Raw genomic sequence first — 14,075 nt, 5'->3', positions numbered from 1 at the left:
GCAGCCACGGCGGCTGCCGACCAGGTGGCGTCCAAGAGGGAGGGAAGGGAGGGCGGCGGTCTAGGGTGGCTGTGGGCAGCAGCGTGCAACCGTTGCACGGCTGCTGCCGCGGCTGCCAGCTGGGTGCTGCTGCTGCCTTGCGCGGCAGTGGCTGCTGCAAGGCAGCCAGCCACCGTGGCTAGCCTCGGCTGGCCACACACGGTGGCCTGCAGCCCCAGCAAAGCAGCTCCACGCTGCTGCCCTTTGCGGCAGTGGCTGCTGTCACGGCAGCCAGCCACCGTGGCTAGCTTCGGCTAGCCAACCACGGTGGCCGGCGTGGTGGTTGCGGAAATATAAAAAAAAAAAAAATTCTGTTTTTTAAAAATTTATTTCAGGATAATTACGAATTATTTTGGGATAAAATCGGTTTTATTTTGGATAAGTTAAAATATTTTCAAAATATGATCTTTTATTTTAAAAGATAAAGTTGGTTTTATTTGGATAAAATCTTTTTGTTTTAGGATAAAATCAAATATTCAAAAGTTGTTATATTTGATATTATCCATATTTAGTTTGTTATTTTGATAATTATCCTAAATTAAAGTGGTTAATTAAGGATAAGATTGATGAGGATATTCTGAGCATATTCCAAAAGGATAATAATTGATTTAAATAATGTGATTATCCCATAATTAGATTAGGATGTAATTGATTTTAAAATTATTTGATTGGCTAGTAATTAGGATAGAATCTCCTAATTAATTAGGATAATCATGGAAGATTAAATATGATTTTATCTTTCTAGATTAAAATATGATTTGATTCTATCTCATGACTAAATTAAATATATGATATTTTATAAACCGTCATGAATAATATATGATATTATCTAATTATGATTAAAATATAAGATATTTTAGGAAATGCGTTGACTTTATTATGAACATTCGATGTTGTAGTTTAGACAAGCATGTTGAGTGAATTATTATATGGCACCTTTCTAATATATGATATTATATTGCTATATATAGACTAGTATGGCCCATAGATTCTTAAATACGATCTGCATATCGTGATGTATTTTTGTAATCTAAATACGGTCTGCGTACCGTTGAGTATTTTCATAACTTTTATTTAATGTAAATAGAATAGTTATTTAAATGGTGTTAGCCCAAAAGAAGCCCATGAAGTGAAGGCCCAAAGGAGCAAGGTGGATGAAGATCCATGATGATTCAAGTGGGAGCATTTTCATTTCTAGTTTTCCTAGGACTAAGGGGCCATACTATGTCATATTTTATTGCATTAGTAGATTATACATGTTTAGATTTATTTATGTTGTTTGATGATGCGCTAGAGTTCACTAAATAATCACAACATAATAAATCTAGATCCCAGCAATATTGATGCAGCTTTTCCAATTAAAAACCCGATGAAAACCTTGATCGTTTGTGGTGGGTCGGCCTCAGCAGAGCATCATAATATATCTTGGGGAAGTGGGGGTAGATCACGTTCTACACTTTTAATTGGTTATATTCAACAAGGTTACCTAAAGATCAGTTTAGAACCTTGAAGCTAAGGGTAATAATTAAACATGTGATGGTTAATTATTCAACCAAGAATTACAAGAGTTGTAATCAGTAAAGAGTTTACTCACCTTGAAAATGTAATGGTTGATGGCAGGGCCTCAGTCCGGTCAATTATTGCACAAATAAAGGATCTTGGAATCACTTAAAATTCAATTGGGATCATTTAATTATTGAATAAAGTGTTTTAAAGTTACCAAATGAATGTTTTATGGTACTTTAATTTTATTAAACATAATTTTAAACTTTGCCTTATTTTGACATAGATGGGTAGCCGTAATAACAATGACAACAACGTTTACAATTTGCGACCATTCCTTGAAAAGGATAGGTTGACAGGGGAAAACTTTTCCAACTGGGAAAGAATGCTAAGGCTTGTTCTGAAATCTGAGGGCAAGGAGGATATCATTGATACCCCATTACCAGGACCTCTGCCAGAAAATCCAACTGCGGCAGATATCAAGAAGCACAAGGAAGCTCATGATAGAGCTATGCCTATCACTTGCTTAATGATTGCTACCATGGAACCTAGTCTTCAAAAGCGTTTTGAGGACCTGGATGCCTATTCAATCATGGAAGAGCTCAAAGTTTTGTTTAAGAAACAAGCTAGAGTTGAAAGGTATGAGCTTCATCGTGAGATTATGGATTGTAGAATGGAGAAGGGTGCCACAGTTCATGATCATGTTTTCAAAATGATCGGCCTAATTCAAAGTATGGAGAAACTGGGGTACCCAATTAGTGATGATTTGGCAACAGACATCATTCTCCATTCACTTCCAGAAAGTTTCAACCAGTTTATCATGAACTTTAACATGACTGCGAATGCAAAGACTATGAGTCAATTGCATGCAATGCTGGTTAGTGCTGAGAAACAAATCCCTAAGGAACCTAAGAAGGAAGTTCTTATGATTCAAAAGGGAAAGGGGTTCAAGAAGAAGGGGCAAAAGACTAATGCCAAGAGCAAGGGCAAGCAAGTTGCTAAGGCTCCTGAAAAGCCTAAGGCGAATCCAAAACCCAAAGTTGCAAGTGAGAGTGAATGCTTTTACTGCAAGAAGAAGGGGCATTGGAAACGCAATTGCCAGAAATACCTTGATTTCCTCAAGAAGAAGAATGGAGCATCAACCTCAGGTATTATGTTATAAACATTTTAACCTTCACTAAGGTATGTGATACCAAGTTGCAGTGCTTAACATTATGATGTTGCACAAGAACTGCAAGCAAGTGAAGCTAGCATGGAGATGGAGCTTGAAGGTGCACTAGGAGTATTTGAGTGGCCAGAGATAGCTTCATAGTTTTAATTTCTGATTAGCTTATCATGACATTTAGAACTATTTCCAGTTTTTGATGAGACAATATTTCGGTTTTCTTGTTTTGAATACTGATTTGTTTTACTTGGCTTGGACAAATGTTGATCCATGACCAAGGTAATAAATTGTTTTCATTTTGCTAGATATGAGTTAATTTTATTTATGACATTGATATATGTAGATCACAAAAGTAAATTTAGATGATTCAAAGCAAACATACTTATAACAAAGTAAAGTTAGGTCACATAAACCATTTGCACATCCAAAGTTATGGATGGACTCTTACTCTTATATGATTATGAATCACTTAAGAATTAGAAGTCATGCTTGATAAGGTATAATGACCAAGTTACCTTTTAGTTGAAAGGGTAAAAGAGCTAAAATGACCTTTTGGAACACAAACATATGATGTGTGTGTACCATAAGTTCAAGATATAGCAAAAGGATTTAACTATTTCATTGCTCTTATTAACATTTAAGTAAATATGTCGATAATTACTTAATGAAATAAAAGTTGGAATCATTGAAATGTTCAAAATTCCAAAAATGAAATGTAAAATCAAGTTTGAGATAAACAATTTAGCACCACAATATGATTGTTGTAATAAATATTTAACTCAAAACAAATGATCATCTAAAGGAATTGTTAAATTTGTTCACAATCCAGGAACATTACAATTAAAATGTATGTATAAAGTAGGAATCAAACTTTGCTTGCCATGGTTCGATCCAAGATTTAATGATTTACAAATATCGTTTTGATGATATGCATTAGAACAACAACAATTGCGAATATACTAAATAGAAACTTCACCAAAGCAGTAGAAAGACTGGAAATGTTCCAAAGTAATCTTTTCTAAACAGGATTGAGGGAATATGAAATTTATGTAAAATGTTTACAAAGATGACATAATAAACCCTAAATCAGAGGTATTATTCCTACAATCGCGTAGAAACAAAATGTTTGTTGCTCACGATAGTGTCTTTATAGAAAGAAATGTCTTCCTACAAAGCCAAGTGGGAGTAAAGTTAGATCTCGATGAGATTCGAGACGAGCAACAAAGGGATGTAGATAACACTACATTAGAGACGAATGCGCATGAAATCAGCTAATTTGATAAAACATGTGTCGAAGCAAGCTAATTCAACTAGCGAGACTTCTATCGTCCTACTAGAATGAAATGCTTCAATGAGTTGAAGAGAATAATTCTATTGTCGCTCACACCTATCGTAGGTTACTTAGGATCGAAACAAACAGTTTGTTGGAATTCTAGTAAAAGGTGGATTCTAAAATTTTCCTATTGGAATGGTTGGAGTCCATACCTACAAGCAAGCTTTGGACAAGTGCCAACTCAGGAAATGGCTTAAGGCCAAGAAATCCAGAATGGACTCCATGTCTGTAAAGATGTGCTAGTCCATGATAGTCTTACAAATAGGGTCAAACCTATTAGTCATGTAAGCCTATTCGGATTATTTCTAGTTATGGAAATCAAAATCACCTTCATGAAATGTTCTTGATGGATGGCATGTATATGATACAACCTAAGATTTTGAATTCCAGAAATTCCTAGAAAGTTTTGCAAACTTCAGAAATTCATTTATGGATTGAAGTAAGCATTAAGGAGTTGAAATATTCATTAGGAAATCAAATAGTTTGATTACCTTGGAAGAATGAAAAGAAATCTTGTAGAAACAAGAAGTTTAGTGGGAGCAATTGGTCTTCTTAGTCTAGTATGTAGTTGACATACAGTTCATATGAAACGATATATCAATGCTTGAATAAGTCAAGCAATGGTTAGAAAGATTGTTTCTATATGGGAGACTTAGGAGATGTTGAGTACATATTGGGAATCAAAATCCACAAAGTGAATCTTGAAGGATGACTGGGCCTAATCAAGAGACTTATGTTGATAAGGTTCTTGACGAGTTCAAGATGCAAGATTCTAAGAGAGGATCTCTTCCCATGTTTCATGGTTTTACACTCAGTAAAACTCAGTGCCTTAAAAGCTAGTTGAGTTGAGTTGTAAAGGCAGTGGACCTAATACTTTTGCAAAAGGGACCATTACATGTACCATGAAATGTACAAAGCAAGTTGTTACATATGACTTGTGCATGTGTAGCAAGTTTCAAGCAAATACAGAATAAGCATACAGAAAGTTACCAAGAACAAATCCTTGAGCACTTGAGAAGCACTAAAGGAATTTGTCTAGTTTATGGTGTTAAAGGTAAACAAGTTTGTCAAAAGTTTTACGAATGCGAGTTCTCTCCAAACAGGCAAGATGACTCTAGATTTTGATCTAGACGCACAATTTTGTCAGTATGGAGAAGTACAGTGAGCTTGAAGAGTTCAAAGCAGAGCACTATTGCATGCTCAATGTTAGAATATGTGTATTAAACTATAGTCGGATAGTTTTAGAGGAAGTTCGGATTAAAATGTCATATGACTAAAGGGTTACTTTACCCAAGAACAAAGGAGCCAGGGTCACATTACAAATCCAAACAAATGGATATAAAATATCGCCTCAGTTATGAGATCATTGACCGGCGGAAGGTCACATTCTGCGAAGTTTTATTATGAGTGAGAAATCACTAAACCCCTTCCATAGACAAAGGTATGAAAGTCACATTAAAGTCTTGGATTGAAGCAAATTATGTAATTTTAAGTTGTGTATGTTTGTGGAAACATATTACATGAGAAAATACATCAATTTGCAGAATTATGTTTAAAACAGAAATTATTATTTCTCTTATTTAAATATGGTTTTGAAATTAAATAAAATGTCCAAAATAATTATGGATTGATGGGCTCATCAGGTTGTCTATCAGATAGAGACCTGGTGTATGAAACTCCACAGGTGAACAAAATCCGTATATTATTTAAGTTCCTAGTTCGAAATCATTAAAGTGGACATAAATGATTTCAATGAATGGACTAGCATGTAAGATTGATTGGATAGCTCGGTTTCATGGGCTATAGGGGCATAGTGATGCTCGATCAATCACTTGGATATGCATGAATGATGCATGATTGAACTATTGACCTACTTTGAAGTTCAAGTATTGAGCTTCCGTATATATTAGTGGATTCCTTTGACATGAGTGGAACATTGATTTCATTCAATGGATGATATAATTGTGGTACATTCAAACGTCTTCCCGTAACTGGAGATTATAAAGGGTGTTTCCTGGTTATTTCAGAAGTTGAGTGGGAGGCTTGTTGCCACAAGATTGGATAGAGTCTACCTATTAAAATAGGAAATGTGTCATGGCCGCTTGAAGAGGGAGAATTCAGAAAATACGTGGCCGCGTTCAAATGCATTACTCAGTAATCATTTGGTTTTGTAATTCTAACTCAGATTTCAAGAAACGATTTGTAGATTAATATGATCTCGACATGTGATGCAATCATATTATCAAATCGACATATACATTGACTTAAGGAATTTGAATATTGCACCCCTGTCTCAGACAAGTGGGAGGTTGAAGGAGTTATGTCTTCGTCGTGTGCAATTACTAGATATATAATTGGATCAAATTATGGAGATAATTAAGTCCGGACATTTGGGTCGTCGTTTTGCCATAGCTAGAGGTACTTACGATCTTTGGACTAGTAAAATAGGCCAAAGCCCAATTGGACGGATCCTATAAGGTCACACAAAGGGGCTAGATCGAGCATTAGAGGACGAGGCCCATCATGGGCCTCATCTCTCTAGGTGGCCGGCCATGTAGGGGCTTTGAGAGGCCCATCATGTGTCTTGTGTGTTATGCATGTGATTCTTGGGATTAGGTACTTTATTGAATATGATTCATATATGTTATATCCGCTGCGTAGTACCTATAAACTCCTACATTATAGCCTTCGATTATGTAATTTTTTGACCATTTTAAGCCCGGAAATAAAAACTGCCGAGATGTTTACCATTGTCCCTAATAGCCTCTGGGAGTCCAATTGGGTCGGTGAAACCATCCAATATGTACTAAAACGGTCATTTTACCCGTTCACAACTTACACCAATTTCGTAAACTCAAGTCTTCCTCGGACGTTTATGACAACATATAATGATCATATATGGCTTCAAACGGCATTATATAACACCGAGATATGTCCCCTAGGGTCTCAACACTTTTCACCATCATGCCCCGAAACCTCAAAATTTCCTCAAAAAGCGTGGATTATAGCCTTCGATTTTGTAATTTTTAGACCTTTTTTCGTCCAGAAATAAAAATTGCTGAGATCAGTACCATGGTCCCGAATAGCCTCTAGGAGTCCAATTAGGTTGGTGAAACCATCCAATATGTGTTGAAACGGCCATTTTACCTATTCGCAACTTACTCCGATTTCGTAAACTCGAGCCTATCACGGACGTTTATAACATATAATGATCATATATGGCTTCAAATGACATTTTATGACACCGAGATATATCCCCTAGGGTCTCAACACTTTTCGCCATCGGGCCCGGAAACCTCAAAATTTCCTCAAAAAGCGTGGATTATAGTCTTCGATTTTGTAATTTTTTGACCTTTTTTCGCCCGAAAATAAAAACTACTGAGATGTGTACCATGGTCCTTAATATCCTCTGGGAGTCCAATTGGGTCGGTGAAACCATCCAATATGTCCTAAAACGGTCATTTTACCCGTTCGCAACTTACACCGATTTCGTGAACTCAAGTCTACCACGGACGTTTGTGACAACATATTATGATAATATATGGTTTCAAACGGCATTGTATGATACCGAGATATATCCCATAAGGTCTTAACACTTTTTGCCATCGGGCCCCGAAACCTCAAAATTTCCTCAAAAAGTGTGGATTATAGACTTCGATTTTGTAATTTTTTGAACTTTTTTCGCCTGGAAATAAAAACTATTGAGATGTGTACCATAGTCCCTAATAGCCTCTGGGATTCCAATTGAGTCGGTGACACTAACCAATATGTCCTAAAATGGTCATTTTACCCATTCGCAACTTACACCGATTTCGTAAACTCAAGCCTACCATGGACGTTTATGACAACATATAATGATCATATATGGTTTCAAAAGTCATTATATGACACCGAGATATATTCCCTAGGGTCTCAACACTTTTCGCCATCGGGCCCCGAAACCTCAAAATGTTCTCAAAAAGCGTGGATAATAGCCTTCGATTTTGTAATTTTTAGACCTTTTTTTGCCCAGAATAAAAACTGCTGAGATTTAGTACAAGGGTCCCTAATAGCCTCTGGGAGTCCAATTAGGTCGGTGAAACCATCCAATATGTCCTGAAACGGTCATTTTACCCGTTCGCAACTTACACCGATTTCGTAAAATCAAGTCTACCACGGACGTTTATGACAACATATAATGATCATATATGGTTTCAAACGGCATTATATGACACCGATATATATCCCCTAGGGTCTCAACACTTTTCGCCATCGGGCCCCGAAACCTCAAAATGTCCTCAAAAAGCGTGGATAATAGCCTTCGATTTTGTAATTTTTAGACCGTATTTCGCCCAGAATAAAAACTGCTGAGATTAGTACAAGGGTCCCTAATAGCCTCTGGGAGTCCAATTAGGTCGTTGAAACCATCCAATATGTCCTGAAACGGTCATTTTACCCATTCGTAACTTACTCCGATTTCGTAAACTCAAGCCTATCACGGACGTTTATGACAACATATTATGATCATATATGGTTTCAAACGACTTTATATAACACCAAGATATATCCCCTAGGGTCTCAACACTTTTCGCCATCGGGCCCCGAAACCTCAAAATTTCCTCAAAAAGCGTGGATTATAGCTTTCGATTTTGTAATTTTTTGACCTTTTTATGCCTGGAAATAAAAACAGCCGAGTTGTTTACCATGGTCCGTAATAGCCTCCGGGAGTCCAATTGGGTCGGTGGAACCATCTAATATGCCCTTAAACTGTCATTTTACCCATTCACAACTTGTAGTGATTTCGTAAACTCAAGCCTACCACGGACGTTTATGACAACATATAATGATTTTATATGGTTTCAAACGGCATTATATGACACCGAGATATATCCCCTAGGGTCTCAACACTTTTCGCCATCGGGCCCCGAATCCACAAAATTTCCTCAAAAGGCATGGATTATAGCCTTCGATTTTGTAATTTTTTGACCTTTTTATGTCCGGAAATAAAAACTGCCGAGATGTTTACCATGGTCCCTAGTAGCCTCCGGGAGTCCAATTAGGTCGGTGGAACCATCCAATATGCCCTTAAACGGTCATTTTACCCGTTCACAACTTGTAGTGATTTCGTAAACTCAAGCCTACCACGGACGTTTATGACAACATATAATGATCATATATGGTTTCAAATGGTATTATATGACACCGAGATATATTCTCTAAGGTCTCAACACTTTTCGCCATCGGGCCCCGAAACCTCAAAATTTCCTCAAAAAGCGTGGATTATAGCCTTCGATTTTGTAATTTTTTTTACCTTTTTTCGCCCGGAAATAAAAACTACTGGGATGTGTACCATGGTCCCTAATAGCCTCTGGGAGTCCAATTGGGTCGATGAAACCATCCAATATGTCCTGAAACGGTCATTTTACCCGTTCGCAACTTACACCTATTTCGTAAACTCAAGTCTACCACGGACGTTTGTGACAACATATAATGATAATATATGGTTTCAAACGGCATTATATGATACCGAGATATATCCCCTAGGGTCTCAACACTTTTTGCCATCGGGCCCCGAAACCTCAAAATTTCCTCAAAAAGCGTGGATTATAGCCTTCGATTTTGTAATTTTTTGACCTTTTTTCGCCCGGAAATAAAAACTACAGAGATGTGTACCATGGTCCCTAATAGCCTCTGGGAGTCCAATTGTGTAATACCCCGTATTTTCCTAATTAATTAATTAAGGATTATTTTATAAAAAGGGTATTTTAGTAAATTTATTATTTGGAGCCAAACTAATATTTAAATTTTGGCGCCAAAAGCATTTTGAAAACTAATCATTATTTTGGATAAGATTTATTATCCATTTATCTTATTTTAAAAACCGGATTATTTACATATTTCGGATATTTTAATTTAAGAAAAATAATATTTTATAAATTAATTATTATGGCCGAAAATTCCCATTTATTTAACTAGGAAATTTGGATTTTCTATGTATAGAAAATATGATTTTCTTAGTTAATTATTGGTGAATAATTGGTATTTTAATTAATTAATTATTTATTTAATTATTCTATATTATTTACACAATTATTTTTATTCCTTAAACCGAGCAAAATCTTCCTAAATACTAGTAAGGGAATCTCCTATTTTCCTTAATTCTATTCTCCATCTTTTTAATATCCAATCATCATATTCTCTTGCCTTTTGTTCCTCTTGATTATTTCCCAAGCAATTATAATTTCCTTATTATTTTTCATGACATACATACCTTCCATATTTAAGTATACACAATCACCTTAATATCCAAACTTTCCTTAATTCTTTATTCACTTCTCCAAGTAATCTCTTAAACCCTAATTACCATAGTTCTTCCTACATTTTCCTACCATAATTCATGCTCATACTAGCCTAGAAATACCCCTTCATACCTCTAACATTCTTCACACCAATTCTCTTCTTTTCTTCTCCTTAATTTTACACAAATCATCTCGTTTATCTTTGAAGCCAATTTTCGGGCACTTCTGGTCAGTTTTTGGGGTATTGACGTTTCACAGAAGATTGTTCCTTTCGAAAAATCCTTGAGGTTAGGCTCAAGAATCACCCAATTCAGAGTTATATCAAAGGAGTAATAGCCTCTGCAAGTTCTGCCTATTCTTTCCAACGCAAATCCAATACTTCTCTCTTTCTTGTTTTCTTATCTTTTCTTCTTCTCTTCTCTTATTTAATTATTATTATTATTATTATGGGGGATTTATAAAAAATTATTATGAGTATTTTTAATTATATAAAATCATATTTTAATGATGTTTATGAGAAATTAATTAAAAGGTTCATGTACATATAGTTGGGGGGTTTTTAATTATTTGTTAACCTTATATTGATTAAGGTTAAATTTATTTGTAGGGTGTGTTCTATCAAGATTCTTGAGGTTCTTTTGGTGTGTTTGCTAAGCAAAGATCAAGGTACGTTAGGTGGCTAGATACCTTTGAAAGTGATTGGTTTGAATAATATGTTTTATATGATTTGATATGATTGGTGATTGAATTAAATTGATTTGAATTGTGATTTTGAAATAAATTATGTTTGGAGGTATTGATAAAAGTATTTTGAATGATTGATTTTTAAATCATGTTTTGAATGGTTTGATCGAATTACTTATCATGTTTAAAGGAATTGATTTGAAAAGTTTATTGAATTAAATAAAAGGTTTCTCAAGGAAGAGTTATTGATTTTGAAATTTATTAATATGAGATTTTATTCTCAAGTATTTATTTAAGAGGTTTTGATTTTGAAAGTATGTGGAATTATTAAAAAGGAGTTTGAATTATATTGGATTTATTGAACCATTGAAATATTATTATTAATGCTTTATAAGCATGTTGGTAATCCCACTATGCGGATTTGGTTTATTGATAAGACTATGGACTTTGTATTTCCTCAAGAATAGCCTTGTAATATAAGGAGACTAGCTTGGGGGGTGTGCACACTTGGGTGAGGAATTGAATTTAAAGAAATTGGTTCAAAAAGGAATTGGATTTTTAAAGGAATTGGTTTATCAATTATTTTACATGTTGAATCATTGGAATTGGTTTTGAATCATGAGTTTTGGAATTATTGGATTATTTATTGGAAATTGGTTTTAGAACATGTTTGCGAATAAATTGAGTTTACATTATCCTGCACTTATCGTACTTAGCATATTTTGCTAATCCGTATTTCCTATTTGTTTTGGTTCGCCCTATTTACCGTAATGGTAAGCAGTGTTGACTATTTTCAAGTGGAGTCATGAATGAGCATATGGGAGTCCCGGGATTTGCTTCACCTAGTTTAGGAATGTTGGTCTTGTGTTTATTTTGAGTACTCATAACAATGTTACTATTTTCATAAGTATTAATAAAAGAAAGTTGAGTTTCCGCTGCAAGTTTTTGTTATTGAGTTAAGTATTTTGAGTAGTCTTGCGTAATCACGCGGCGGTAACACGCACAAGTCTATCTCTACGGTATAATTATACGTATTATACTAATATTTCCGTAGAGGGAGATTTGGGGGTGTTACAAATTGGGTCGGTGCAATCATCCAATATGTCCTAAAACGGTCATTTTATCCGTTCCCAACTTACACCGATTTCGTAAACTCAAGTCTACCACGGACGTTTATGACAACATATAATGATGATATATGGTTTCAAACAGCATTATATGACCACGAGATGTATCTCTTAGGGTCTCAAGGCTTTTCACTACCGGGCCCCAAAACTTCAAAATATCCTCAAAAAGCTTGGATTGCCTTCAATTTTTTTAATTGTTTAACCTTTTTTCGCTTGGAAATAAAAATGCCAAGATGATTACTATGGTCTCTAATACCCTCCGAGTGTCCAATTGGGTCGGTGGAACCATCCAATATGCCCTTAAACGGTTATTTTACCCGTTCACACCTTGCATTGATTTCGTAAACTTAAGACTATCACGTACGTTTATGATAACATATAATGATCATATATGGTTTCAAACGGCATTATATGACCTCGAGATATATATCACCAAGGGTCTCAACACTTTTGTCACTAGGCCCCAAAACCTTAAAATTACCTCAAAAAGTGTGGATTATAGCCTTATAAGCCTACATCAACATGATTACATGAACCAAGAGCCATATAGTCAATATGCTGTGTTAGATGACTAAATGAGCCAAGGGTATGCCCCACAACACAATACGGTGATTCCAACTTTATTACCGTTACATATTATAATACCCACACTTTCATAAAAAAACAACAAAACCAAATCCATCTTATTCAGATGAGCAGCACACCTCTCATCTCTCTTCCCATCTCATCTTTCTTTCTTTCTTCAAAAAAAATCCCATAAAAATGGCAGAATACGAAGCACAAAACAATCAAGAACCCACAATAATCCCAAAAGAAACCGCAATTCAAACCTTAAACACAATAATCCAACTTCATTTCGAAAAAACCCTTGAAAAAAAACGAGCAGTAGACCACCAAAAGAAGCAACTTTGGAAGCTCTTTCAGCATTTCTTCCTCTTCCTTTCCTTAGTTTTCGCTTCGCTTTCGCTTAGCACTCGGCTTCAATGCCGCCATTCATGGATCCCCATTTCACTCCTTTCCTTCTCCCATCTCATCTTCTATGTATCTGTTGCACAAACTCTTAGGTGCATCAATGCTTTCAAGTATCAAAGAAGGTGTCATAAACTTACTCTTGGTCTTGCTACTGATAAGCTCAGGCAGCTTAAGACGATCACTATGATTAATAGTGATGCAAGAAATCACGCGTCGTTTGGTGTAATTAATAATAATGTTGATGATGAGGGTTGTTTTGTTAATGGGCAGGATTTTGAAATTCATTATCAAGAACCTCCTGAGAGTTATTTTGGTAAGTTTAAGAGAAATTGGGCACTTTATTTTGGGTTTTTAATCTTGGTTTATGGTTTTATGGTTTCTTCCTCTGTTGTTCTTCTTTGTTTCTAGTAAAAACAAGTTATTAATATTTTTTTGTATTATGATTCAGATTTTGTTTCTTAAGTGGGTAATTAAATTAGTGTCAATACAGATGAGTATTAATTTCTCATTCTTTATTAGCTAATGATTTGTTTAATCATGTTTAGATATCAGTACAGTAGTACACATTTGTTAAATGTTACTCATAAATTTGTACTCCGTAGTAGCGTTAGTTGATAAGTACTCTATATAATTTAAACTTGTAATGCGACAACTAGATTCCGACGGTAGATGCAAGTGGCAGTACTATAAAAATGAATTGAAGGAGAGCATGTGTGTAGTTAAGATTAAAGGCTGAGGGTGTAACGGATAACTACTGTCAATTGTTAATCAATTGCATCTACTTTCTCTCTCTTCAACCCTAAATCAAAGGTGCACAAATTTTGAGGACTTATTATGGAATTGAAGTATTTCTCAGTCAAAAGACTGAAAATTCAGATTTTCTATTATTGGACATTTTTCACTATTGTATCTTTATTCTTTACAGTAAAATTATTGGACATTTTTCACTATTGTATCTTTATTCTTTACAGTAA

The 14,075-nt window shown here is 35.3% G+C and overlaps 1 protein-coding gene across 1 annotated transcript; it reads left to right on the top strand.

Moving 5' to 3' along the window:
* Positions 1 to 12,763: 12,763 nt before the first annotated feature.
* On the top strand, positions 12,764 to 13,609 carry LOC145602793 (uncharacterized). The gene has a single exon (XM_081658946.1). It carries the CDS (start codon positions 12,892 to 12,894, stop codon positions 13,507 to 13,509), a length of 618 nt encoding a protein of 205 aa, XP_081515072.1. The 5' UTR covers positions 12,764 to 12,891; the 3' UTR covers positions 13,510 to 13,609.
* The last annotated feature ends 466 nt before the right edge of the window (positions 13,610 to 14,075 follow it).

This window comes from Chenopodium album, chromosome 21, assembly GCF_948465745.1.
Source record: "Chenopodium album chromosome 21, dcCheAlbu1.1, whole genome shotgun sequence".
Taxonomy (NCBI): Eukaryota; Viridiplantae; Streptophyta; class Magnoliopsida; order Caryophyllales; family Amaranthaceae; genus Chenopodium; species Chenopodium album.
This window is presented reverse-complemented; position numbering and strand designations above follow the sequence as displayed.

Bases quoted from the DNA above. Each gene is read 5' to 3' on its own strand.
- LOC145602793 (XM_081658946.1), top strand. From the start codon at position 12,892: ATGGCAGAATACGAAGCACAAAACAATCAAGAACCCACAATAATCCCA.